The following is a 26,110-nucleotide window of genomic DNA, read 5'->3' as shown; positions in this document are numbered from 1 at the left end:
TTAAAATATAATCTTCCCTTTAAAAATTTCTTGAAGGATTGTAAACCTTGCCTGTGACAATGCCTGGGTTTGGTACCTTTCCTCTTCTTTGGAAGAAGGGCTGGGGATGGTTTTTCATTATCTGTTTAGTTTTTCTTTTTAATAGTTATTGTGTTATTCAAGATTCCTCTTTCTTCTTGATTTGTGTTTGCTAATGTATGTTTCCTGAGAAAAATATTGTCATCTAAGTTTTCATAGTTATTTGGCATAAATGTAATTTGTAACATTTTCTTACTATTTTACAATTACAATTGTGATTATTTTCATTTGGAAAAAAAAGAAAGTCACAGGGCTAGGATCTAGGGAAGGAAGAGTGGGTATTCCAGACAGAGGCAACAGCAAGTGCAAAAGCCTAGTGGCAGGAATGTGCCTGAGGCACTCTGAGGAACAGCAAGAAGCTCCATGGGCTGGGGCACAAGGAAGAGTAGAGGGTGGGGGCTGTTCATATGGCCTTGTAGGACGTTATAGCTCCTTCCAGAAATCCAGTGGAAGATGGGAAGCCATTAGAAGGATCTGAGCAGAGTATTGATCTATCTACCTGATCTTTATTAAATCAGGATCATTCTGGCTGCAGCCTTCTTTAATCTGAATCTCACTTGCAAACAACAATAAGAAAAGCACTTACCTCACAGAGTAACTGTGAGCAGTAAAGGCGGTAATGTTTGCTGAGGGTTTAACATGGTGACTGGAATAGAGTAAGCATTTCAGCATAAAGTAAGCACTACTGTGACAAGACCAAAGACAGCAGCCCCCTGAGGAGAAGTTTTGGAGGACTTCATGGAGGAGGTGGCTGTTCAACTAAACACAGGAGGGACAAGGTTTCCACCGACATAGATGGAGAAGAGGAGCAGGCTTTCTGGGTGGAAGCAACTGTGTGGGCCACAACACATGAAGGAAAGTAGCCAGCAGCTGGAAGGGCAGGACAGAGAGGAGAGAATGTTTGATGAGCTCTAGCAGATCAGAGCGGAGAAGGCAACGGCACCCCACTCTGGTGCTCTTGCCTGTAAAATCCCATGGACGGAGGAGCCTGGTAGGCTGCAGTTCACGGGGCTGCTAAGAGTCGGACACGACTGAGCGACTTCACTTTCACTTTTCACTTTCATGCATTGAAGAAGGAAATGGCAACCCACTCCAGTGTTCTTGCCTGGAGAATCCCTGGGACGGGGGAGCCTGGTGGGCTGCCGTCCATGGGGTCGCACAGAGTCGGACACGACTGAAGCGACTTAGCAGCAGCAGCAAGTCAGAGAGGCATGTGGCTCTACAGCCTAGGTGATGGGAGTTTTGAAGGTTTCCCAGCAAGTGTCAAGATCTGAGCTATGACTGCAGAAAACTGAATCCCCATCGCCCAGCCTGGAGCTGGAAGAACCGAGAGGCAGTCGTCAGGACGCCGGTCCAAGGCCGGGCCGGGGGAAGGGGCGTTGCTAGCAACTAACTAGGCACAAGGGTCTGCGACTGGGCTGGCGACCCGGAGGATCAACAGAACGCGTGTACCGGGGTGAGCGGGGGCGGGGGGGGGGCGGGAATGTTAAAAAGGAAGGCAACCAAGAGGGCGCGTCGTCCCTGGGCAGCAGAGAGGAAGCAATTTATTAAACGAAGAGCATTCTAGGAGCCACAGGCATCACCGTCGGAGTCCCGCTCCTCGGCCGGCCGGCTGCAGCGCCGAGGCGGCCCGACTTCCTCAGAGTACTTACCACAGCTATAGGCACATTCGCTCATCTAATGAAGTTACGTGTTTAATGTTTTAGCCCCCAGAAGTCAAGTCTACAGAATCTGTTTTCATTTCATCCCCGTGCCTGGCACAGTTTGCCGAGGAGCTGAACAGGAGATAGGAACCCACAAGAGGTTTGGAGAAAGGGCTCACTCGGTGAGCTGACAGCCCAGAGTGCGACTGGAGGGCATTCCAAGTCAAAGGAGGCTGATTTCGCGTGAGGAGAGGTCCTGCAGAGACGCTGCGGTCACACTTCCCCGCCGGTGTGCAGGGACCACAGACAGGTGGCGGGGTGGGTGAGGCTGCACTCCCCAGTCTACAGATGGCGTTCACACCTACCACCGGGAACTCGGGGGGAAGAAAACCAGGGTGCACAGAACCGTGCGCGTACAGAGCAGCGGCGGCCCCATTTCCCGCCTGGGAATACCGAGGCCGGGGGCAAAGGAGGTCCGCAGGTCCTCCTGGCCGAGCCTCGGGGTGGGACGCCACAGCTTGACTTCCAGAAGTGGAGTGTCCGGACTCCAGTACCATTCGCATATCCCCCGGGGAGCCCGAAAACTCTCGGCTGGAGTCCGGAGCTGAGGTGGCCGGGCGGGACTTTGGGGGTCCCCAGGAGCGCGTCCCACAGCGCGCACCAGTTAGCGCGCAACTCGCCAACTCCGGGACTTTTGCAAAGCTCCTGCGGGCGGGGGAGCCGCCGAGGAGCGGGCCGCACCATCGCGGTCCGAGAGGGGGGGGAGCGGGCCGCCTGGGCCTGTCGCACCCGGGCGGAACGGAAAGAGCAGCGAGAAGCCGCGGCCCAGGGCTCACGACTTTCGGCAGCAGACACTGAAGAGGTCGAGACGGGACACGCGGCTCGGCGAGGCTCGCGGGCGGCGGTGTCGGCGGAGCACCCCCTCCCCCCGGCGGCGACGCGGTGGCGGAGCCCGGCTCCCCGGCCGGCGAGCGGCGGAAGTGCCGCGGAGTTGGAGCGGGGCCGGCGCCGCGGTCGCTTCTCTTCGTAGAGCTGCTGCCGCCGCCGGGCGGACGGGCGGACGCGCGGAGCTGGGGGCGGCGCGGCGGGGCCGGCGGGGCGCGGCGGGGCTGACCGGCCCCGATGAGGCGGAAGGAGAAGCGGCTTCTGCAGGCGGTGGCGCTGGTCCTGGCGGCCCTGGTCCTTCTGCCCAACGTGGGGCTCTGGGCGCTGTACCGCGAGCGGCAGCCCGACGGCACCCCCGGGGGATCCGGAGCAGCGGCGGCCGCGGCCGCTGGACAGGTGAGTCCCCAGTTGCCATGGAGTTGGGAACACGCTCTCCTCTATTTCCCTTCCAGCCTTCGGTTGGTTCCTTCCTTCGCCGTCCGCTGTCTCCTCAGAGTCAGCGCCAGAGACTCCTCTGTTCTTCCCATTGTTTTAGATGGGAAAATTGAGGCTCAGAGAAGGGCAGGGATTGTCCCCGCTATTCAGAAACCGAACCAGAACTACAAACCAGGACTCCTGATGCCCACAGGTCACCATCCTCTTTTCTGTTCCATTTCTCAGCTCTTCCAGGATCTCTCCCTTTTGGAAGATCCTGTCTGCATCCCCGTATCCCAGATCTTTTCTGCCCCCCGCCCCCCACCTGCTGATCCAAGTGTTTCCTACTCCGGTCAGCTCCTTTCTTGTTTACTCATGTGCCCAAAGAGACCTCTGGACCTCCTTCCTCTCCACAGTATTCACCCTCCCAGCCTCCTTTCTTTCCCAGATCCTGTGGATTCCTTGGAAGATGCAAAGATCATGCTCTCCTTGGAGCTTCTGGCCCTGGAGGATGGGGGTGTTTGAGCTCCTGCTCTTTGAGGGACCTGCTGCCTTTGACTTTCTGGGCGTCCAGAAGTGGGAGCTGTGGTGGGAGGACCCCCCCGCACACACCAAATTCCTCAGAAGCTATTTGTGCCCAGGGCCCTGAGCATGGAACGTCAGATGCTTTCCCTGTCCCTTCTCAAAGTACTACCTGTGACCCCTTCTGAACTTGTCCAGGCTGATAGGTGTGGTGTTTTTTGTAGCCAAGACTGGGATTTTAATTATTTTTGCCTCCTCTGAACTCAGTTATGTACGTGTGTGTGTGTGTGTGTGAGAGAGAGAGAGAGACGAGTACATATAGACTGATAGCAAAAACTCTATCACATTACTCCTACTCTCCCAGCTCCTGGCTCAGTAGGTGCCAGTCAGGATATATATGCGTGAACTGTTTCCCACAGTGGGACATTGCAGTTTTTCTTGTGGGATTTGTTTTGTCCCATGGCAAGTAGATAATTTTGCATCAGGGTTGAACTTGACTGATGGTTGGCAGACAGGGGAAGAGACTGACTTTGGATGGTTTGCCCTTATCCTCCCAGGTTCAGGCTGCTGTCTTATGTACAGAGGGCTCTTTATGATAGGGCTGACCAATTTGAGGGCAGCCTATCATTTTGGTAATTGTTGCAAACCATCCTGGAGGACCTGGTTACTCCTTCTGGGAGATCTTCCTGTTTGGAAGCCAAAGCCCCAACTCCCTTCCTAAACCCCCAGTTCAAACCCTGACAGCTGACTTAGACCCCTCTCTCTTACCCATCTCCCTACCTGGGCTCCCCTTTCTCCATCTGTGAAATGTGGTCTCTGGTCCAGTGATACCATAAGTGAGTCAGTGTGGAGGACAACAGCCACTTCTGTTTTCCTTTCCTGAGGCAGGAGCCCTTTGTAGCATCCCTAGCTGTGAGGGCTCCATCCTGGACACAGCCCCAGATCAAGGGGGCATTGTCCTGCCCAAGTGCAAACTCTCCTTTGGAATAGCTGTAACCAGTTCTAAAATAGCTTCTGACATTCTGCCTCTGCCTGGAGAAAGCCCTCGTATTTCATCTGCTGTGGATGCCGGAGACGTCCTGATTTTCATTTTCTATAGACCCAGATGTGTAGAGAGAAGGTCAAGGTTAACTGCTGGTTTGGCCTGAGCTTTCAAAGTAAATTACTCTCTTGCACAAGAGGGGATTGATGGAGTAAGGCAGCCTTTGGGACAGAGAGAGGGGAGCAACAGCTGGGCGCTGCTTGGAGCCCGTAACTGAAATGGACAGAAAGGCTTATCTAGGAAGGTCTAGTTCTTGTTCGTTTCTTTTGCTTTAGAATATCATGAAGCGGGAGAGGAGCCAGAAGTGGAAAAGGGGTTTGGTGGTGATGGTACGTGATTATCTTTGCTTTAGAGGAAATACTGTGTCTCCTGGGAGCAGCAGAATGGAGCTGTTTCCCGAATGACCAGCTCTTCTAGGTGCTATAGGATTCGGCATTCGTCTGCTGCCTTTCAGGAACATTCTGCCAAGTTTCCACACAGCCCCTTTGTGTTTCACTCTCCTGCAGATGCACAGTGCTCGGCTTGGCCCCCAGTCCCTTTAAATGTCAGCTGGCCTGGAGAGAGGAGGCTGACTTCTCAGAGCACTGAGGTTCCATCTCACATCCCAGAAGGCTGGAACGTGCACAGACCACGTCAGGCTGCTATCTGAGGAATCTGGCATCTGGAGCACACACAGTTCTTTTGACAGAGCTGACCAGTTCTGAGCTCAGCTTGTCACTCTTATAATTGCTGAGAATCATCCCAGAGCACCTCACTGATCTTTCAGGTAGAAATAACTACAGAGGCTGTGGAGGGAAGTTGGACAACGGACTTTACCTGAATGAAAACTGTATTCCTTGTGGGTTTGGGGGAAATTTCTCTGATAGTAACATACATACTGTTTTAGTCATTTAACTCCTTGATTTCTCCACTGGATTAAAGAATACAGGATTTTGAACTCAGAGGGTTTATCATCTGCTAGAATGTAAGTCTACGTAACTCATACTTGCTTATGCTGGGTGTACCACTGGAGCCGGGTAGGGCAGTGAATTTGTAAAGGACACAAAATGCTTTAAGGATTTGAGCATTCCTTTGGTCAGACAGCTGGCTTCTTGGAAAGTTGCAAAACCAAGCAAGAAAAGTCAGTCTTGAAGCCATCTTCATTTTAATTTTGGGGGTGCCTCTCCTTCCTAGTCCCAGTCTGTTTAACATCTTGGTTTAATTCTCTGGTCTGTTTCACATTCCAGGCTTGGGAGCTGGCTATTAAAAACCTGTGTTAAAGAAATATGATGCAGTCCCTCCCCATTTCTGAGCCTTAATCTCTTATGAAAATGACTTCATTGGATAATAGCAGCTTGCAGTAGAAGTTGGGATAATGGAATACCAATGGGATAAGAAGGTGGGATAATGGAATACCAATGACTTTAATATTCAAATATCAAGAGTTTTTCCTTATTGTGTCAGAGCTGAACTTTATTCTTAGAACATTGAGAAATCAAAACTTCTCTCCTCCCCCTGCCTCCTTTTTTTGGCTTCCTGGTGGCAGAGCCTTACCCATCAGGAAGTGAAGGACCCTAGAAAGGTCACCAGGGAGTGATTTATTTCCCACAGAAGGGCTGGGATCCTTTAGATTGCTAATCCCTTCTCAGTCTGCTTGCCCAGCTGAAATCTGATGCTGCTGGGGAAGGGTTGTTGATTTACCTGAGCACATCTGACTTCCTGCATTCCTTTATCACCCTAGGCTTGCAGGTTCCCAAGGAGCCCAGCGGAGGAAGGTCTGGGAACAGAGGCCTGGGTTTTACTTCACTTTCTTGCCCTAAACTCTCTATGTGATCTCAGGAAAGTGGTTTAACCTCTCTGGGCCTTAGATTCTCCATCTGTGAAGTGAGGGTTTAGTTTCAGAAGGGGAAAGGTCAGTGTGTGCCAGAAGAGCATTTCCCCTTCCCTGGCCAGGGCAGACATTGCTAATCAGTCTCTTTTCCTCAAAGCCCAGACTTCGCCTCAACTGTTTCTAAATGCTGCAACTTAAGTGGAGTTAATGGCATGCTGAATCTCATCTGCAGTGGAAGGGATAGATACTTTGTTAGGTCTTTCCCAACTTCAGCATCCTGGCATTCTGTGAGTTTGTTTGGAAGCTTGTATTGGAAAGACCTGGTTAGTAGAAGTGTGTTTAAATAGGCCACTGTATCTAACTTGTGATGAGGTCACTGCTTTAGGGACATGTTCATACTCTAATGCCTTCTCTCAGATTGTGTTCAGCCTTTAATCTGTTGGCTCCAGTGACACGATAACAAATAATGAAATCAGGAATGAAAAAGCAGAGGCCCATTTAAAGGATAACCATCTTGCTTGCTAATTGTACCTTGTCCACGGTCAGCTCTTACACAGAGATGGCAGCAGGATCTCATCACTGAAAAAATGCCCTGAGGCAAACTTGGCAGCCAGAAGTATGTCCCATGGCAGCTGAGTGCTCATGAGGGTGTTTGCAGTGGGCTCTGAACTTTGCATATATCTGACTGTATGCCATATATGGGGCTTCCCAGGTGGTGCAGTGGTACAGACTCTGCCTGCCAATGCGGGAGACACAGAAGACTCGGATTTGATTCCTGGGTCAGGAAGATCCCCTGGAGGAGGAAATGGCAACCCACTCCAGTATCCTTGCCTGGAAAATTCCACAGATGGAAGAGCCTGGCAGGCTGCAGTCCATGGAGTTGCAATGAGTCGAACATCACTGAGCACACACACACACAGGCCATATACATGTCAGAGTCAGCAAGGGAAGAGCCGACGCCCCCAGGAGTCCTTCCTGCTTCACAGAGAACCTCTGTCCTCATGCCCAGGGAAGGAGGTAGCCTATACGTCCCTGAGTTCCTGTGGCTAAGGAGTGCTTCATGACCTCCCCTCCCAGAAATGTCTTAGAGTAGAAACCACATCCTCTTCTCGCACATAGCTAAAGCCTTGGCACATGAAAAATAGTCAGAACGTGTTTGCTAAATGATGTATGCATGTCAGAGCAGGAAGGGTGCTACAGAAGTTACCTAGTCCAAGCCCCGCCTATTGTAGGTACGGAAACTGAGGCCTGGGAGAGGGGCTGTCAGTTGCGAGAGGGAGGGATGCAGACAGCCCAGTTCTTCTCCGAGTTCTTTTCTAGTTCACCACGCTTATTTTTCCCCTTGACAAGGAAAAATTATTTTCTTAATACTTGATCCTTCTCTACGATTATATCCCTCTTGAGCCAAGATTATCAGTCTCAGTTTTGGAGGCCAGTACTTATTGAGACCAATTATCTGCTGGAACTTACTGGGTTGTAAGTATTTGTTTGGCTTTTTTGTTTTTTTGGAAATCTACTTTTGTAAATTTTCTTCCCAGATTTTTACAGTTTTAAAGTAAGTGAAATATATTAAATTTGAGGGTGGCAGTGGAGTCCAGCAGGGCAATAGAGGAGTTAAAAGGATGCGTAGCATGTGGCACCATTAGTGCTCCCATGGCAGACAGAGCCAGTCTTGTTTAAGAGCCATGCCAGGCTCTGTCAGTTGAAGGTAACAGAATGAATTAAGTCATGTGGGCTGAACCAAGTAAGGACCTATACTGCTTGTGTGCAGTCATGTCAACTCTGCAACCCTGTGGACTGTAGTCCTCCAGGCTCCTCCGTCCATGGGATTCTCCAGGCAGGAATACTGGAGTCGTTGCCATTTCCTCCTCCAGGGGATCTTCCCAACCCAGGGGTGGAACCCACGTCTCCAGTGTCTCCTGCATTGGCAGGCGGGTGGGTTCTTTACCACTAGCGCCACTTAATGGGATATATTAATTCCTGTCTTTGCAGTGGACTTCAGGTGTGGTGTGATCTAGAGGTTCACATTCTAGACTGAGCCCCCAAGGTAGCAAAGAAATGGTTGTAGCTCTATCTGACCTCATGTCCACACCTAGATCCTAGAAGAGAGTCTGTCTCTTCTGGTATCTTCTTTATAAGAGAGTAGAAACTTGTTTCCTGTACACTCTAGCAAGACTTCTTAGGTGTTATTGGCTCAATTTGGATGTAACCATGCATACTTGTCAGGAGGAAGGGCTCTGTTGAAGGACCTAACCTACTCTGGAGCTAGGGGTGGGGTCAGGCCACTCCAGTCACAGGAGGAGCAGTTTCTGGGGACAAGAATCTGGGTGTTCTTGTGGGGAGGAGGGGAAATAAAATCTAGGGATGAAGCCAACAATTGTCAACTCCAGAATCCTGCTGACACAGTGTCCCAGGCAGTCACTACTGGGGCATCAGATTTGGGCAGAACCTCGAGGCAGAGCCTCTTTGCCCTCTTGGACTCAGTTCTGACTACTGAACCTGCAGTCTGGAGGTCCCTGTTCTCATCCCAGCCCTGCCACCCCGGCTGAGACATTCCCTCTGCGGGTCTCAGTGTCCTCCTGGGAAAAGCTCCGGCGCAAATGCTTCCAGCATAATGTAAGTAGAGGGTTAAGACGAGGAGCAGTTAAAAGCTGCCTTTATTTAATCTTATGAGTTCTGCAGCCGCCTGCCTTTCCCCTCACAGAGCTGTCCTTCTCCCTCATCCCCCTGCCCCCCATTAAAAGGCAGTTCATTGAAAATTTCTCTCAAGCTGTAAAAGAACTTCTGTCTCTTCAGCTTCCACTTTTTTTTTCTCCTGGCCCTTCTTAGCTGGAGGAGGCGGAGTGTTCATACTTTGAAAGCTAGAGGAAGCTAAACAATTCCGCTTGCTGTGATGGGTGGGTGTGTATTTATGACTGTGTAGCTTTCTCTCCATGTGTCTCTCTCCTCTCTTATCTTTGGATGGTTCCTGTTTGCTGCCCTCTGCTGAGTATAGATAGTAGAGAGAAGGGGAAAAGCAGGCCCATTTTTTCCTTCCCTTGGGTTCTGAGAGAATTCTGAGCTTCAGATGCTAAATTGTCTTCAGATTTCTCAGATGGTAGAAACCACAGTATGAAATGACACCGACAACACGGTGATGATGTGGATGATAAAGAAGATAATAATGTTAATGATAATGATTAACAGCAGCTACTGTTTGTTTAGCACTTATTCTGCTAGATGTTAGACTAATAAACTCTTTACCTGTACATCTTGTTAAGTACTCACAGTTATAAACAGGTGGGAACCAGTGAAGGCATGGAGGCTCACAGAGGTGCAGATATTTGTCCAAGTATGCACAGCCTGTGGTTGTTGAACTGGTACTTGAGCCCATGAGTCTGTAACCCAGAGCTGAGGCCAATCAAATGCCCTGCTTTCCATGCCACCCCTCCACCCTGAGATCTGTGTAGAGGGGAGAGACCATGGCTCTCAGACTGAACTTCCTTGGTGGTGGAGGATGAGCCCACAAGGTCACTTGGTGACCTTGAAGAGGAGCCTTCACCCTACCCTGCTGAAGCCCCACTGGCAAAGTGACTTCCGAGTCCCCCTAGATTGAGATTCTGTGGGGCAATGGGTAGGGCTCTAGTTTTGGAGCTGCACTTCCTGATTCAGATCCCTACCCTTGGGCAAATCACTGGACCTCCATGCCAGGGATTCTTGGCCTGTACAGTGGGCATCATGTTAACTGTATAGGGGTGGGCATTCTGAGGGTTGGATGCATCACCGCAGGTGGAGCCCTGAGCACCAGGCCTGGTACAGAAAGCACTCAGTCAACGTGCTGCTGCTGCTACTTGTGGGCAGTGCCTGGTTCAGAGCAGGGGTCCATTCTTCGTGGCCTCCCTGTGGCAGAAGTAGGGAGGGATGCTTACATTATCATTGTGCGGAAGGTGGATAGGTGGTCGGCCTCATGGCACAGACTTCACCAGTGGAGCAGGGCCAGATGTGTCTCTAATTATTTAGGCGTGGGAGGAGGTCGTGCATGCACAGGCTGCTCTGTGTACCCCACTGCCTGACTCTTTGGAATCTGAAGTAATCATTGGCTGTGCCCACCTACTTCCTCATTTGGGAGAGAATACAGATCCTCTGCATCTATCTAGGTAATATTAGCCACTTCTAGGAAGCATTCTTTGGTTACTCCAGCCGCCAGGAGTTGCTCACCCTGCCTTAGTTCCTCTGAGCCTTGGCATTCTTTGCGCACTTAGACCAGAGGCCCTTCAAGGAAGGCATGGTCTTGTCTGTCTATCTGCTTCTCCCTCCCTGCCCCTATCCATGTGTTCCATGAGCCTCTGGACCTCCATGTACCTGCTCCCTTGCCTGTGACACCCTTCTTCCGTGCCACCTGGCCCCTAAACCTGCCTCACCCCTGCTGGGACAACTTTAGGAAGCAAGTCTCTCCTCTGAGCAAGTGTACCATGCAGCGCAGTCAGTGTTTTTGATCTGTCCAAACCATCTGCTTCTGAAAGCAGGAGCGAACCTCCATTCTAGTCACCCTCTCTTGATTGCCCTAAGTATTTGCTGAGGGACTGAGGAGCAGGCAGGTGAGTGAGTGATGTGTGCATGCTAGGTGACTGCTCGCCAGGTCCAGGAAGCCTGACCTCGGAGAACGGGTCTTTTGGAATTGCAGGGCGCTTCAGCATCCCCTAGGAGCCTGTTAACAGTGGAGGCTCCAGGGCCCATGCCCAAGGAGCCTGCTTGAGCCTGTCTGAGGTGGGCCAAGGAGCCTGTATTCACTAGGTCCTGCTGAGATACAGCAGGGAAATCTCTCCACCCACATCCCCAGCTTGTCAGCACCCCCAGAAGGTGGACCTTGCCTTCCTTCCCAGGTGCTCACTCCTCTCCTCCCAGGAACGCTTTGAACAGCTATTCCTGGGGAGTGCATTTATCTGCACTTTCTCTGAGTTGCCAGCCAGTTCTCCCTGAGGGACTCGGGTGTCTGTTAATAGAGGCACAGTGTCAAAGGCAGACAGCTTAGAGTCCGGGATTGGCATCTGGGATGAGCCATGCGCTTTGCAAATCACTTTGCAGTGAGGGGCAAGGACTCTCTGGGGGCACTAATGCTCCACTTTCCGTTAGTGCCTGTGATCTGCTGCCCTTCCAGGATGGGTGCTCTGCCATCCTGCTGTGGGGATGGGGTGAGATGCCCACAAAGGAGGCAGGTACTAAACTCAGGCCCTTCTGGGGAAGAGTCGCATCATGGAGACCCTCAGGGCCTCTCCCTTGATCTGGAGAGAGCATGCAATTGTGAACCAGCCCCCTGATCCCCAGGCCCAGCTCTCCTTGCTCTTAAAATGAGCACAACCAGCACCGCTTCCTCATGTCATGGTTATGATTAAATTACCTTAAAGATGAGAATATGAGCAGAGAGGTTCCGTGACACATCCGGGGCAGCAGAGCTGGGAAGTGATGGAAACAGGATTCCAGACCAGGTGTCTCCCCAGAGCAGAGCAGAGCGCACAGCCCGAGGCTTCTTCCTGCTGCCTCGCCACCCAGTGGACCTCTGATCCTGGGTGACTCCATCCTCTTCTCCAGACAGGAGGAGACCACAGAGGCAGGTTATCGTGAGAGCCCCACGAGCCTGGTTCTTGGGTCTCATGTTGGCTCTGGAGTGCTCTTCCATGAGCTGGATGCCTCCACGCAGGGTTGCAGCAGGTCCCACAGCCACCTGGGAGCCTCACTCCTGGGCAGCTTCCCCAAAAGCCTAGTTAACCAGAGTTGTGTGTTTGGGCTGGTCCACCTCCTGGAGGAGGAGAGGCCAGGGCCGCAGAGCAGAGGGGCCTGGCGGGGCTTTGGAGGAAGGGGTTTTTTAAAGGGAACAGGTTGGAAACATCTGGTGGCAGAGTGTGTGTGAAAATTACTTCCTGCTGCTGAAGCACATTGTATGCGTTCAACTGAAAACTGTAATTTTTGCATGTCTCCTCCTGAGTATTGATCAGTCCGCTGCTGACAGTTAAAATGTGTACGTGTATGCACGTCTATTTGTGAAATAACCAGTTTCTAAATTTGGCACCTAACTTTGGTGAAAAGTTAGTGACTCTGTGTTTTTGGGACACCAGGGGCTGTAGTTTGAATTCCTAGTTATTTTATTGGTAATAAACCTTAATGGCTGTCTCCTTCAGAGAACTTTTTACTTATTACTTTAGAATATAAAGTAATTATAAACTTATTACTTTATGTCACCTTTGTATTATATTACTTAAATAAAAAAGAAACACCTTACGTGGTGCTTTATTGGAGATTGCAAACTGGTGGCCTGTGGGCCACACGTAGCCTAAAGGTGTGTTTTGTGTGGTTAACCCAATGCTGGCCCATATATGGCTGTGTATCTCTATTTTTAAATGTTAGTAAGTTGTCAGTACCTAAAACATTGAAATACTTCACATTTTAAAAAATCTTCTTTTCGTGCTCTTAGGAAAGAACGGAAGAGTCTAGCATCACAAAAAGTGGCTGCATCTGGGTAGCAGCTGCCGCTCTAGACAGGCTCCAGCTCTTGAGTTGACTGCCGCCCCCACCACACTTTGTGATCTCAAACCTGGCTTCTTCACCTTTTCATGTAACTGCACTGGCCTCTGGGGGCATTTGAGTTTGGGAGCCCTGCTTTATAAAACTTGTGTTCAGTTTGTTCTCTGTCTCATGGTAGAGGCAGGATGGAGTTTATGGTACCCACTTGACAGATGAGACAGCTGCAGTTCAAAGAGCATAAGTGAGCAAGTAAGCTGAGGTTGGTCCTTCTGAGTGTAAACCTAATGCCCTTTCCAGAGGAGTGAAAATGTGGTTACTTGGAAATGTAAAATATAAGCCTTAGGCTCTTGAACAGACTCAGTTAAGCTTCTACCCGAATGACTCCAGCTCTGTGTGAGCCTATGAACCGCTTGCCTTGCCTCTGTCTCTCTAGCGGTTCTGAATTTGAGGTCCACCTGTCTAACGTAGTTCGTTCCAGCTGTGTCAGGGGCTGCCACTGGTTCATTAGAACTAATGTGAACACAGAGTCTACTGTGTTCTCTGCCTGTGTTTCTTGGCATGTTAGGGAACCCCAGTATGTACATTCCTGTTATAGGGGGTGTGTTAGGAGTTTGTGAAATGAGAGGAAAGACGCCTTTCCCAGCAGAAACAGCCTTTGGGAGGGGGGCCCTCAAAGGCATCCAGGGGCATTTCTGGAAAAGAGAGCCTATGTGAGGGCAGTTCACTGAATGCAGCCACCTGGGTCTCTGAGTAAAGAGGCCTCTACCCCAGAGGAGTGGCTGCAGCTCCGTCCAGTCTCTCCCTGCCCCGGCCCCTTTCAGGAACCTCCCTTAGTGGTTCTAGGTGGCTGCTGGTGGGGCGGTGGAGGGTGGAGGTTGGGGCCAGTCTGTGTGGTGGCCAGTCCTGGGCCGAGAGTTCGCTCTCTTTCTGCCCTGGCTCCACAGCGGTACTGGTAACCCCCATTAATCATTAGTCTCGCTGCCTGCTGTGCCCTGTGCCCGTCTTATCTCTCCACTGTACTGAGTGCTCTTCTTGTTGTTCAGTCAGGTGGATTCTTTACCACTGTGCCACCTGGGAAGCCGCTAAGTGCTCTTACTGTGGCCATTTTGCAGATGGCTAAACAGGGGCTCAGGAAGCATAAGTAACCTCTCAGGTATGCAGAGGAAACACATGGTGGGACCCAGACTCAGACTTCTGACTCTCAAACCTTGCTTAACTGCCTCTTAACTACCCCGTTTTATTGACGCCCGTGGCAAGTCATTTGACCTCTCTTGGCCCCCATTTCCTCACCTGTAAAGTGGGGATAATAGCTTCCTGGCAGGTGAGCCAAGGACAGGTACAAGAGCCTTGTCAGCTTTCATACCTGGAACTCTTCCTGTGCCTTTCCCTTTGGGCCATTGCCAGATCTTGCCATCTGCTGGGTTAGCTTTCCTGCTGGGAAGGCCAGAGTCAGCCCCACACATCTGGGGTGCACCTCCGCTGACCTCCCTGTCCCCAGCCTGGATTCTGGCTGGGCCACTGCTCTTCCCCTCCCCTGGCAGTGGGAGAGGCGGTGGAGCCCTGCCAGGAAATAGGGCACATTAAGAAGGCTGGCAGGTGCCAAGAGATATTAAAGGGACATTTGATTGTTTTCACCCTGTCAGGCTTTTGCTCTCTCTCTTTTCTTTGTAGCAGATAAGGGGACCACAAACCTGGGTGTGGATTTCTTCCCTTTGTGGTTGATGGGGGCTCTCTTTGACTTTGGGTGTGATACACCTCTTTCAGCCCCTCTGATTCTCAGCCCTCTCTTCTCTCTGTGTGTCTCTCTTCCTCTTCCCCTGCCCCCTCCCCAGCTGACCCCCTCTGCTTGTGTGGCTCTCTGAGCAAATACGATGAGATGAGACTGCAGAAGCCATCTGCCTACCACTGTGGAATCCACGATCCTAAGGGGGTCTGTTTTCATCTTGCTCCATCTCCCTCAACTGCATCCCTGCCAAATGGTCAGCCATCATTGGCTTGAACACCCCCAGTGATGGGAGCTCACTTCCTTTAGCTGAGCAGAGTCCTAGGTAATCTATTGCTGCTCAGGGTGGCCTCAGAGAATTTCTCGAGTGTCCACTACCCATCTTCGCAGGCGTCTCTCAAATCTTTCCTTTCCCAGAAAGTCTTCTCTGACCTTCCTGTTAGAATTAATCTCTGTCTCTTGGAAATGCGTATAGAATTTAATTTATACAACTTTAGCAGCATGGATGTTGTCGTGCTGTTTTGCCATTTCCCTAGGCAGAGGGAAGTTATACTGAAGGAGCTTTCCCAGCAGGACAGCCGAGAGGGCTTCCACTGGAAAGAACAGGTCCCAGAGAGCTGCCATGTGGGCCTAGGCCCCCTCCTGTCTCTAGAAGTTCCACCCCCAACTGTGGCCAGCGCATTTTATGTATTCTTGCAGTCCAGAGAATATTTTAGGCTTTACAGGCCATACAGTCTCTGCCACGTCTCCCCAGCCCTGTCATTTTAGTGTGAAAGCAGCTGAAGACAATATGTAAAGGAATGGACATACCAATAAAACTTTATTTGCAAAACCAGACAGCAGACTGGTTGGCAGGCCCTGGTTTGTTGACCCCTGTTCTGTTCTCTTTGTAGTGGAGGAAATGCCTTCAATTGCTGTGTGACCTTGGGCAGATCTTTTTCCAAGGACCCCCATCTCCCATTAAATGGATGAATGGACTCCTATGGGTTGAATCGTGTCCCCCACAAAAGACATGTTGGAACTCCAACCCCCAGACCCTCAGTATGTGACCTGCTTGGAAATAAGGTCATAGCAGATGTATTTGATTAAGATGAGGACATGCTGGAGCAGCATGGTCTAGTGTGACTATCTTGTGCAACTGACTGGTGTCCTGCTGTGAGGAGAGACACAGAGAGGGAAGACGGCTGTGTGGAGTCAGGGGCAGAGATGGGAGCTGTGCTGCCCTAAACCAAGGAGGCCTGGAGCTACCAGCAGTGGATGAGGCAGAGGCGCATCCACCCCTGGAGGCTTTGGAGGGAGTGTGGCCTTGCCAACACCTTGCTTTTGAGTTTGTAGCCTCATACTGACTGTATGAGACAGTCAGTTTCTTTTTTAAGCCACATAGTTTGAGGGAGTTCTTTATGGCAGCCCTGGGAGGACCATTTTCTCATCGGATTGTTTTATATGTGCCATGAGTGTGTTTGTGTGAAGATGGACAAAACACTGTTAGCAAAGGCAGAGATGACTGTCCTAATCTATTCCAGCTATTTCAACTCCTCTTTAGTTTATGAGGAAAACCCTTACTTCCTATGGAGGGTTAGCTTATTACCCTGTACATATGTATTCTTTAGCTAAAGCCATTCTCCTTGTTAAGAGATCAGCCTTTTTTTTTTTTTTAAGGGAAAAAAAACCCCACTTAGTCGTTAGCCTTGAATACCAATGAGTAAACATGTGTTACATTCTGCCTTTTACTTAACCGTATTCTTTCTTTTTTTTTTTTTTTTAGTTCCAACTACCCTGGTTTCAACAATTTATTTCTGTTTCTGGGCCCCCATTCTGTTGATTTGGGGGTGGGGGGCAGTATTACTATATGATAGGTACAGAAAACAGCCCCTGCCTGCAGAGCTCCTGGTCCGTAGGGAACACAGTTGGGTTCCCAGTGACGTGGTGCACAAGGTGGAGGAGCCTAAGCGCAGTGGGCGGAAGGGGTCAGCCTGGCATTGTGTGGTGCCAGGAGAAGGTCAGGAAGGATTTCTGAAAGGAGGTGACTTTTAGGGTGGCCCTGAGGAAGGCTAGGAATTTGGTGAAAGCACCCATGTTGGAATTGAAGTCTGTCAGGCGGCAGAGTCACCGACTCACCAGTAGAGAGTAACTGCAGGGAGTGACGGCTGAGTCACAGGGGCTCTGACTGGAAGGCAGGGCCTCAGGACGCGGGGAAGCTGGGGATAGAGTTTGCACAGACCACCTTGGCTGGATCCGAGGTGTGCCTCACAACGGTGAATGTGGCAATGGCAGAAGGCACCAGAGCCCAGAGCAGCAGGTGGAACTCTAATGGGAGTGGAGGGAGAATGAGTCCATTCACTCATCCACTACACCCTGCTGTGGGCCAGCCCCTGTGCCAGGAAGCGAGACCACTAACATGCATGACTCACAGCCCCCGAGCTGCAGACACTCATGATGATGACTCCTCTGCAGGCTGCTTTGGTAAGACACTGCCCCAAGCATTTTACATACATGATTGTTCTTAATCTCCACAGCAACTCAATGGCCAACATACTATAAACATCCCCATGTTATAGATGGGGACACTCAGCATCAAGGACGTGAAATGTTACACCCCAATCATACAGCTGGTCACTGACGGAGCTGTGGTTGGCCTGCAGGGTCCTGCACTTTCACCACTGTACCAGCTGCATCACTCAGGATCCAGTGGGATCTCGCTCTGGTAGCGCAGGTGCAGGGTTCTATGTGAGCACACAGGAAAGCCAGTTAACCCGGATGGGCAGGGGGGTCGAACAGGGAAGACTTCCTGCAGGAGGGCCTCATGACCTAAGTCTTTGAAGGCAGAGCGGGGCTGGGGAGGAGTGAGGAGCATGGGGGTTCCCAGCAGAGGGGAAACACAGCCAGAGCCTGGAGTGGGGAAAACCACGTGGTGTGTACAGGGTCTCCTGAGTTCAGTGTTGTTGGCCCCTAAAAATAAACCCAGGAATGGGCCTGGGAGAGGCTGGGATGCTTTTGGGGCCAGGTCCATAGGCTAGATTCCAAACAGTGGTTCCCAGAGATGTAAAAGGTGTTAGGCAGAGAAATCAGATAACCAGATTTGCTCTCTGATGAGTCCTGGAGATCTAGAGTTGAAAAAGACCGAGAAGTCATTTATGTCAGCCATTGTCAGATGTCTGCACGTGAGGCCAGGTGGGACAGGGAGCTCCCAGGATAGCACTGCAGGGCCAGAGCGCTCCAAGCACGGGACGAGACCCAGAAGGCTCATTCTGTGGTTCAGCTGGCTTTGGGGTCTTCATCCAACATGTCATGATCCAGCAGATTCTGACTGAATCCTGGAATATGCCCAGGCTGACTCTGTGCTAAACGCTTGACATTCCAGGAGGAAGGGTCAGAGTCTCTGCTCTGTGCCCCAGGACCTGTTGGGCCTCTGGCGGGTGGTTTCGGGGCTGGGTGGGGAGAGGATGCACAGTAGCCTTTGAGCTGATCTGTGTGATGTCCCCTCTCACCTCACTCCCTCCCCACCTCATCCACAGAATTATGAGGTCACAGATTTACCTGGGTTTGAATCCCAACTCTGCCCTTTACTACTTGTGAGACTTTGGGAAAGTTATTGAATCTCTTTGTTTTCCCTCCGTTAAAATTTTTATGTAAGTCCAGAATCTCTTAGCCTAACCTCTCTAAATGAGATGAATTTTAGAATTCACAACTATGTTAGCCAAGGTTCACTGAGAAGAGAGAGAACCCACCTGGTGATCTGCACACAGAACTTTAGTATAAAGAACTGTTCACTGAGACAGGAGACTGGAGTAGTGAAGGATAGGCTGTTGCGAAGTAAAGCAAGCTCTAAATGTGTTCTGAAGAATATGGGAGTAGCAGGTATAAGAGCATTCTCTAGCCTTGGCAGAGATAGAGTTCCCAAGGAAGCGCTCTCTCCTGGGCTGAGACAGAGCATTAAGGAAGGTCCTCCCCTTCCCTCACCCAACTTCCCCCTCTGCTGAGATCCTGACTTTGGGAGGGAACAGGTGTGCTTACTGAATTGCTGAGAAGGAGCTCTGGTGCCACACCGGTGAACTGTGCTGGGGGAGGCTCTTGGTGGTGGGGTAAGCAATTCATGGTGCGGTAAGCTGTTCTTGGTGAGGTGTCTCGTGGAGCACATTCAGCTACCAAACTGCCCAAGGGAGCAGGTGTTAAGGGGAAGCTGCTGGTCACTGAAGCTGGGTGATGGAGAACGTGTGCTTGCTACCGGAGCCTGGACAGAGGTCATCTGTCCAGTGGCCTGCCTCGCAAACACACCAAAACCAGGATGAAAACAAAAACAAAAAAGCCTTCCTCTTGCAATGTCTTTCTAGCCTCTACTGATCACTGTTAACAACATGTTATCTGCAAGGGAAAAATGTTTTTTTAAGGGTCCAGATCCTTTTTCACACAGCTGTCAAAGAAGGTAGATTTGAAGTCAAGAGGCAATAAATTGACCAGTGGCACAAGAATCTTTCTGAATTGGGACAGTTAATACAGTGCACACATTGGATTCTGTAATAGCCCCAGCAGGGTCTCTGGTTGCTCCTTATAATCATGATGTAATCCACCACCACCACCCCCGCCCCCCGCCCGCCACTGCCCCCAACCTCATCCCCTGCTGAGGCAAAAATGTAAGAATATTCACACTAAGTGAATAAATGAAGATTATTAAGTAGCCTCATGTCCATTCAGGTCAGGTTTTGTCATTAAACGAGTTACTAAAAAAGCTTTTGGATTCCGAAATCGAGGCTAAGGGATTGTTGACCCATATTATTTTCATTACCTTTCTCCACATAGCAGTCAGAGTGGTCTTTTGGAAATGTGAATTGTGCTACTTGCTCTCCTGGGACGTCAGTGGCTTCCTGTTCTGAGATACAGATTCTGGGCCCCTCTCCACCCTGCCACCTCCGCCCTCCGTTCTGCTGACCTTGAACAAGCCACACGTTCTCTTGCATAGAGCCTTTCCACACATCGTTCTCATTGCGTGTCTTTCGGTTAAACTACCCCACCACACACACGTACGCGCAAACGGCTTGGTTAACACGGCCCCACTTTGATATCTCAGCTTCACGTGTCCCAGCCTCAGGGGAGCTTTCTGATCCAAAACCCCCACCGCCACCTGCACACCCACCAACTCTCACTCTGCTGCTGCCGCTGCTAAGTCGCTTCAGTCGTGTCCGACTCTGTGCGACCCCATAGACGGCAGCCCACCAGGCTCCCCCGTCCCTAGGATTCTCCAGGCAAGAACACTGGAGTGGGTTGCCATTTCCTTCTCCAGTGCATGAAAGTGAAAAGTGAAAGTGAAGTCGCTCAGTCGTGTCTGACTCTTAGTGACCCCATGGACTGCAGGCTAGGCTCCTCCATCCATGGGATTTTCCAGGCAAGAGTACTGGAGTGGGGTGCAATTGCCTTATCCGGACTCTCACCCTACTCAAGAATTTTTTCCTTTAAAGCGTCTTAGTTTGTGATGATGAAAATAATGATTAGTGATTAACTAATATGTCTCCCTACTACACCACCTCATCCACCGTCTCCCTACTACTGTTACAATCTTGGACATGAGTTTGAGTAAACTCTGGGAGTTGGTGATGAACAGGGAGGCCTGGCACGCTGCAGCTCATGGGGGCACAAAGAGTCGGACACGACTGAGCCACTGAACTGACTGACTACACCATTAGCACCCTGAGGACAGTGGCTGTGTCTGTTTTCTCCCTCATTATTTTATCCCCTGTACTTTCACACAGTGCCTGACGTGACATGCGTGATCAGTGAGAAAATTAACAAGCAATCTTGGATTGGATCCTGAACTAGACAAAAATTGGCGTAAAGGGTATTATTTAGAATCAGTTGGCAAAATTTGGATATTGACAGTAGACAGTCCTGTTGTGTCAGTGTTAGATTTCCTGCTTTTGATGTCGTAAGTCATAGGATATACACACCAAAGAATTTAGGAATCAAGCATTCTTGTGTCTTCAAGTTTCTCTCAGATGTTTCAGGAAAAAATTATAGCTATGGATAGATGGGAAGAGGGGGAAAGCAAGGTAAGAGGAGGTGGGAAAGAGTGACCGCAAACATGGATGAAAGGTTCGTCGTGCATTTCCTCTCTGTGAATTGGAAAGTATTTGACAACAAAACGTTTTTTAAAATGTGGTGAATAGAAATTAACGAACATAAGGGCAAAGGGATGCTAGGAGGAGGACCCCCCCTCCCCGCAAGTGTGAAGGCCAGAGGGCAGGAGTGGGACTTGATCCCTTTAGGGAACTTTGAGGAGGATTTGTAGCTGGAGTGTGTGCTGGGGCTGAGGAAAGACCAGGTAGGGAGGGAGCTGGAGCTCTCATCTGGTCAGCCTGAGGGACTAGAGTGCTCAGCCCATCAGCCAGCCTTCCGTTGAGTGTCCACACCTTCCCCTCACCTCCCCCTTGACTTCCACGTGGTGATTACCGAGCAAAAGCCCGAAAGCATGAAACCTGGGTCTCCTATCTGATTTTTCTTTCAGTTTAGTAACAGTGAAGCTCTCATCCAAGTATGAGGATGATTCCTTCTCCCCTGAAACTGTGACTTTCCTGCTGTCTGCCTGTGTTGAACTCACCATGTGGTTCCTGTTTTGGTTTTATATTACCATATAAAGTGCGGTGGCTTAACACAACATTGATTACCTCACAGCCTCTGGGGTTCAGGAGTTTGGGCTTAGCTGAGTGGCTCTGGCTCACCAGGTTGCTGTCGAGATGACAGATGGGGCTGCAGTCCCATGAAGTCTTGACCGGGATTGAGAGGTTTGCTTCTGAGATGGCTCATTCACTGGCTGTTGAGGGGAGCCCTCAGTTCCTCCATGCCTGTACCTCTCCATAAGGAAGCTTGGGTATACTCTCTACATGTAAGCTTGCTTTTCCCAGAGCAGGTGATCTGAAAGAGAGAGAGCAAGCTGGAAGCCACGAACCTTCTATGACTTAGTCTGTGAAGTCACACGTTGTCACTGACACTTTATTCTCTTAGTGAGAGTGAGTCACTAAGTTCAGCCTACTTGCAAAGACAGGAGAATTAGTCCCCGCCTTTTGAGGGGAGGAGTGTGAAAGAAAACTATTGAACAGTTCCTGAAGGCCCTACTGTGTGCTTGGCATTGTAGGTGGTTGAAGGGATCCAAGGCATGGGTCATTCTGTCCTCTGGAAGATGTGCTCTGAAACTGGTGATAAGAACCAAGATATCCATGGCAGACCAAGTCAGAATTGATAGCAAAAGAGGGCCCTGGCGTGCTGCAATTCATGGGGTCGCAAAGAGTTGGACACAACTGAGCGACTGAACTGAGCTGAGCTGAACTGAGAGTCCGTTATAGCAGGTGACACCAGGCCTGGGCTTTCAGGGTGAACAGTCATTCCCTTGGTTCTTGACCCTGATGGTTGGCACCATTGTACGTGACAAAGAATACTGATGTGGCATTTGGTATTTTCACTATGATGGGCACTGGGCCAAGCAGGCCTGCCTTATAGCACATCTCCATTTGTGAACAGCATTCCTTGGAACTGTGAAAGGAGGCAGCCCTGATGCTGAGTGCTTCATTTATGTTATCTCATTTATTGCTGTGAACATTCTTACACCTTTACTGTTATTATTCCCATGTTACAGATGACAAGGGTAAAGTTTAGAGAGATTAAATGTCTGACTCTTTGCGACCCCATGGACTGTAGCCTACCAGGCTCCTCCATTCGTGGGATTTTCCAGGCAAGAATACTGGAGGGGGTTGCCGTTGCCTTTTCCAGGAGATCTTCCCCACCCAGGGATTGAACCCAGGTCTACAGCATTGCAGGCAGATGCTTTACCATCTGAGCCACCAGGGAAGTCTTCTCTAAGATCACACAGCTGTAAATGGCAGGGGGTTAAGACCACAGGCCCTGTAGGCTTAAATTCCAGCTCCCTTACTGTATAGCTTTAGAGCCTTAAGCAAAGGACTTTAACCTTCCCGTGTCTCAGTTACCTCATCTGTAATATGCATATAAAACTATTTAATGTCCTCCACTCAGTGCCTGGCGTGGGGTCAGTATTAGCTATCGCTGCTCTCATTATCAGCTCAGATAGGCAGCTGTGCTGTCCTCAAGTTCTCCCCATTAGTTTGTTATAAAGGGTTGAGATGAGAACCGCAAGTGGTAGCTACAGCCACCCCATCTTGTGCAGAGACGTGAATTTGAATGGAAAAACAACTTGTCCAGGCTGAACATGCCAGCAGGGCTTAAGTGACTGTTTCCAATTTCTGCTGTATTTCCAGGAGAAAGTGAATGCTTCAAGAGGGATACCTGCCCGTTGACTCCTCTGTGTCAGAGGAGGGCCAAGGGGTGGCCAAGCTGGGTTTAGAGGCTAAGCTAGAGTTGGCAACTTTCTTGGGAAGTGCTTTCCCTATTGAGAAGCAAGGAGCACTGTACTGGATCTGCTGCTGCCGCTGTGCGACCCCAGAGACGGCAGCCCACCAGGCTCCCCCGTCTCAGAGATTCTCCAGGCAAGAACACTGGAGTGGGTTGCCATTTCCTTCTCCAGTGCATGAAAATGAAAAGTGAAAGGGAAGTCGCTCAGTCGTGTCTTGACTCTTAGTGACCCCATGGACTGCAGGCTAGGCTCCTCCATCCGTGGGATTTTCCAGGCAAGAGTAGCGGAGTGGGGTGCCATTCCCTTCTCCGTATTGGATCTAGGGCAGGATAAAAGTCTGTGCTATGTGTCCATGAGCCATAATTGGCTAACCTAAACCTTTCTGGGGTCCAAGGGCCTCTTTTTCTAGATGAGCTTGGCAACCTCTCCCCTCCAGGGTTCTCTGTCAGCAAGAAGATGGAGAGGGTGTTTTGAAACCCTCCATACAACTCAGGTGCTAGCCTTTGGGACTCTTCATTCTCTTCCAAATGAGTCTGGAGGAACTGTGGCTACCCTAAGTACTTGGAATACAGAAAGGCTGTTTGATGGGAGTCACTCCCCCTACTACCCACAGCCTCTTTGCTAAAACATTCTGGAGAAAAATCAGTTTCAGTCTTAATTCTGAGGATCAAAACAGCTTCCAAACAAAATCAAGAACCAGGTGGATCTCTTTTTGAAAATCCAAACCTGATACTCAACCTAGGGGACATATCTTTTAGAATTAACCTTTTTTTCCTTCTTTAATGAATTGGCATTTGTCTTCTGTGCCAGTTCATTATGGAATTCATCCGAATGTTTCATTCACTGTGATCTCAGAAGCAGTGTGCACTCATGCAACACGCCCCTCCACCCACCCCGCCCCTTGGGAACAGCAGAACCTTTGAAAAAAAATCTTCCTCCTTTCATTGTCTCACTTTGGACTAAAGTGCTTCCTTTTTTGTAAACTTTAAAAAAGAGGCTAATTTTTTTCTTTTTAAAATTTGGATGTGCGTGAACCGATTTTTAGAAAGATTATTGCGCATCTCAGTGTATCCATCACCCCCCGGAGGCTCTGAGTGAGTCTCCTCTGAATCATCTGGTGGCGCAAAGTGATGGGCCGGGCGTCTGGAGGCTCCTCAGTGTCTCTCCATTTTCTCCTTGTTAAATTGTACTGCCGGTGAGATGAAAGGGGGAGAGGCTGAGGGAAGAGGAGGAGGAGGAAGGGAAATGTCAGCCAGGAGCCTGGGGCTGTCAGTGATTTCTGCTCCCCAGCTGTCTGACCGAGGAGCAATTACCTAAGCTCAGAGCCCCCATCCCATCTCTGAAATGGGGATAATGGGAGCAGTTGCTGTGTCTCAGGGCTGTGGCCATGATTACCTGAGAAAATGTATGTGAGGAAAATGGGTGATAAATGCCGTTATACTCCTGTTGATGCTGAAATAGGATTGTGTACATGTGTAACTTGTGTGGTTTAAAAATATATATATTTTAAGGGTTGGGTTTATTTGTAGAAGCAGAGTTTGAGTCGGAAGGGAACCTTAGGAGTCTTTCAGTAGGACGTCTCACCCTGGGGAGGCGTCCTCTCTGCAGCAGCCTTCGAAGGTAGTCATCTGGGCTTTGCGTGAATAGCTCCAGGGGCGTGGAGGCCACCACCTCTCGCTTTTCTTCGTTCTCTTCGTCACCCCAGTGCTTTCATTCTTCCAGATACAGGACAGACAAGTGATTCTTCTTTTCCCCTAGATAGACAGCAAAAGAATAATGTCACGGTTAAAAATGAATGAGCGTGCCGTGGCATGCATTATGCAGATCTGCCGTCTGTACATATGGCTGCTGCAGGTATATTCGCTGCTCTCTAAACCATTTGAATTGCTTGTTTGGGGGGATCTGGTGTTCTCTACCAGAAGCTTCTAAGTTATGAGGACTAAGCCTTGCAGCAGGGGGAGGAGCGAGCAAGGCCCCCTTTGCTTTGAATTCCATTCTTTTTTTCAGCTGGGGGTTCTTCTAGCTCTAGGGAGACGCAGGTTTATCTGAGGAGTACAGTGTGTGGCACTGACTGTTACCTTCTCTCCTTTCCCTCTTCACTTTTCCCTCTGAAATAGGAAGACAGGGAACACTTGGTGGATAGCCCCTTGGTCTCAGGCCTGCTTTTGGCATGAGTGTTTTCAGACCTTTCTGTTTAGGATGTAATGGTGAGGACGCAGGGGCCGAAGCTGGGACCACCTCAGAGCATCTCCAGCCAGCACTTTGCAAACTGTGGAAGTCCACCTGGGTGCTTCAGGGATTCGGTAAACATTGTTTCAAATTGTGTTGATTCTTTTTAAAGCTATGAAATATGGAAAAAAAATTAAAACCACTGATTTTTGTTTTATACTACCCTTTTTCATGTACAAGGTTACCAGCTTATTCTTCTAACATCTGTTTAATCAAAGAGAATCCTGACATTGTAGGGCAGATTGTGTTAAAAAAAAAAAAGTCATCTACTATCCATTACATCAGAAAAGTTTTCTCAACATTGGGCAACTAAAGTGAAACAAAAATGGTTCTTTGAGGCAGGTGTAAGCTGCAAGCTGTTGCCTCTTAACTCCTGAGGTCAAATTATTTGTATTGATCGAAACAACCTCATTTGTCCTCACTGATTAACTTCACAGTAAAAAAATGTTGTTAACTTAAAATTTTTTAATTTATGATAATAAAATGTAAATTCCTGCTGCTGCTGCTAAGTCGCTTCAGTCGTGTCCAATTCTGTGTGACCCCATAGACGGTAGCCCATCAGGCTCCCCCGTCTCTGGGATTCTCCAGGCAAGAACACTGGAGTGGGTTGCCGTTTCCTTCTCCAATGCATAAAAGTGAAAAGTGAAAGTGAAGTTGCTCAGTTGTGTCCGACTCTTAGCAATCCCATGGACTGCAGCCTACCAGGCTCCTCCGTCCATGGGATTTTCCAGGCAAGAGTACTGGAGTGGGGTGCCATTGCCTTCTCCGGTAAATTCCTGGCTTAGACTTTACTCACTGAAAACCCACCACCCTTTCAAAAAACATAGAACTGGCATCCTTTAGTATAGTTTGGGTTATCTTTTAGTCCATCATCACTTACTCATTAAATTGTGTCCCAGGTAGGTTGGATAAC

The 26,110-nt window shown here is 49.8% G+C and overlaps 1 protein-coding gene across 1 annotated transcript in view; it reads left to right on the top strand.

Moving 5' to 3' along the window:
- GALNT10 (polypeptide N-acetylgalactosaminyltransferase 10) overlaps window positions 2,751-26,110 on the top strand; it is a 231,630-nt gene continuing 208,270 nt past the window's right edge. The window contains exon 1 of the mRNA XM_018050128.1: window positions 2,751-3,002. Within this exon, the coding sequence (XP_017905617.1) occupies window positions 2,844-3,002 (159 nt within the window). The 5' untranslated portion in view covers window positions 2,751-2,843. The remainder of the gene's footprint in view (window positions 3,003-26,110) is intronic.

This window comes from Capra hircus, chromosome 7 (assembly GCF_001704415.2).
Source record: "Capra hircus breed San Clemente chromosome 7, ASM170441v1, whole genome shotgun sequence".
Lineage (NCBI taxonomy): Eukaryota > Metazoa > Chordata > Mammalia > Artiodactyla > Bovidae > Capra > Capra hircus.
This window is presented reverse-complemented; position numbering and strand designations above follow the sequence as displayed.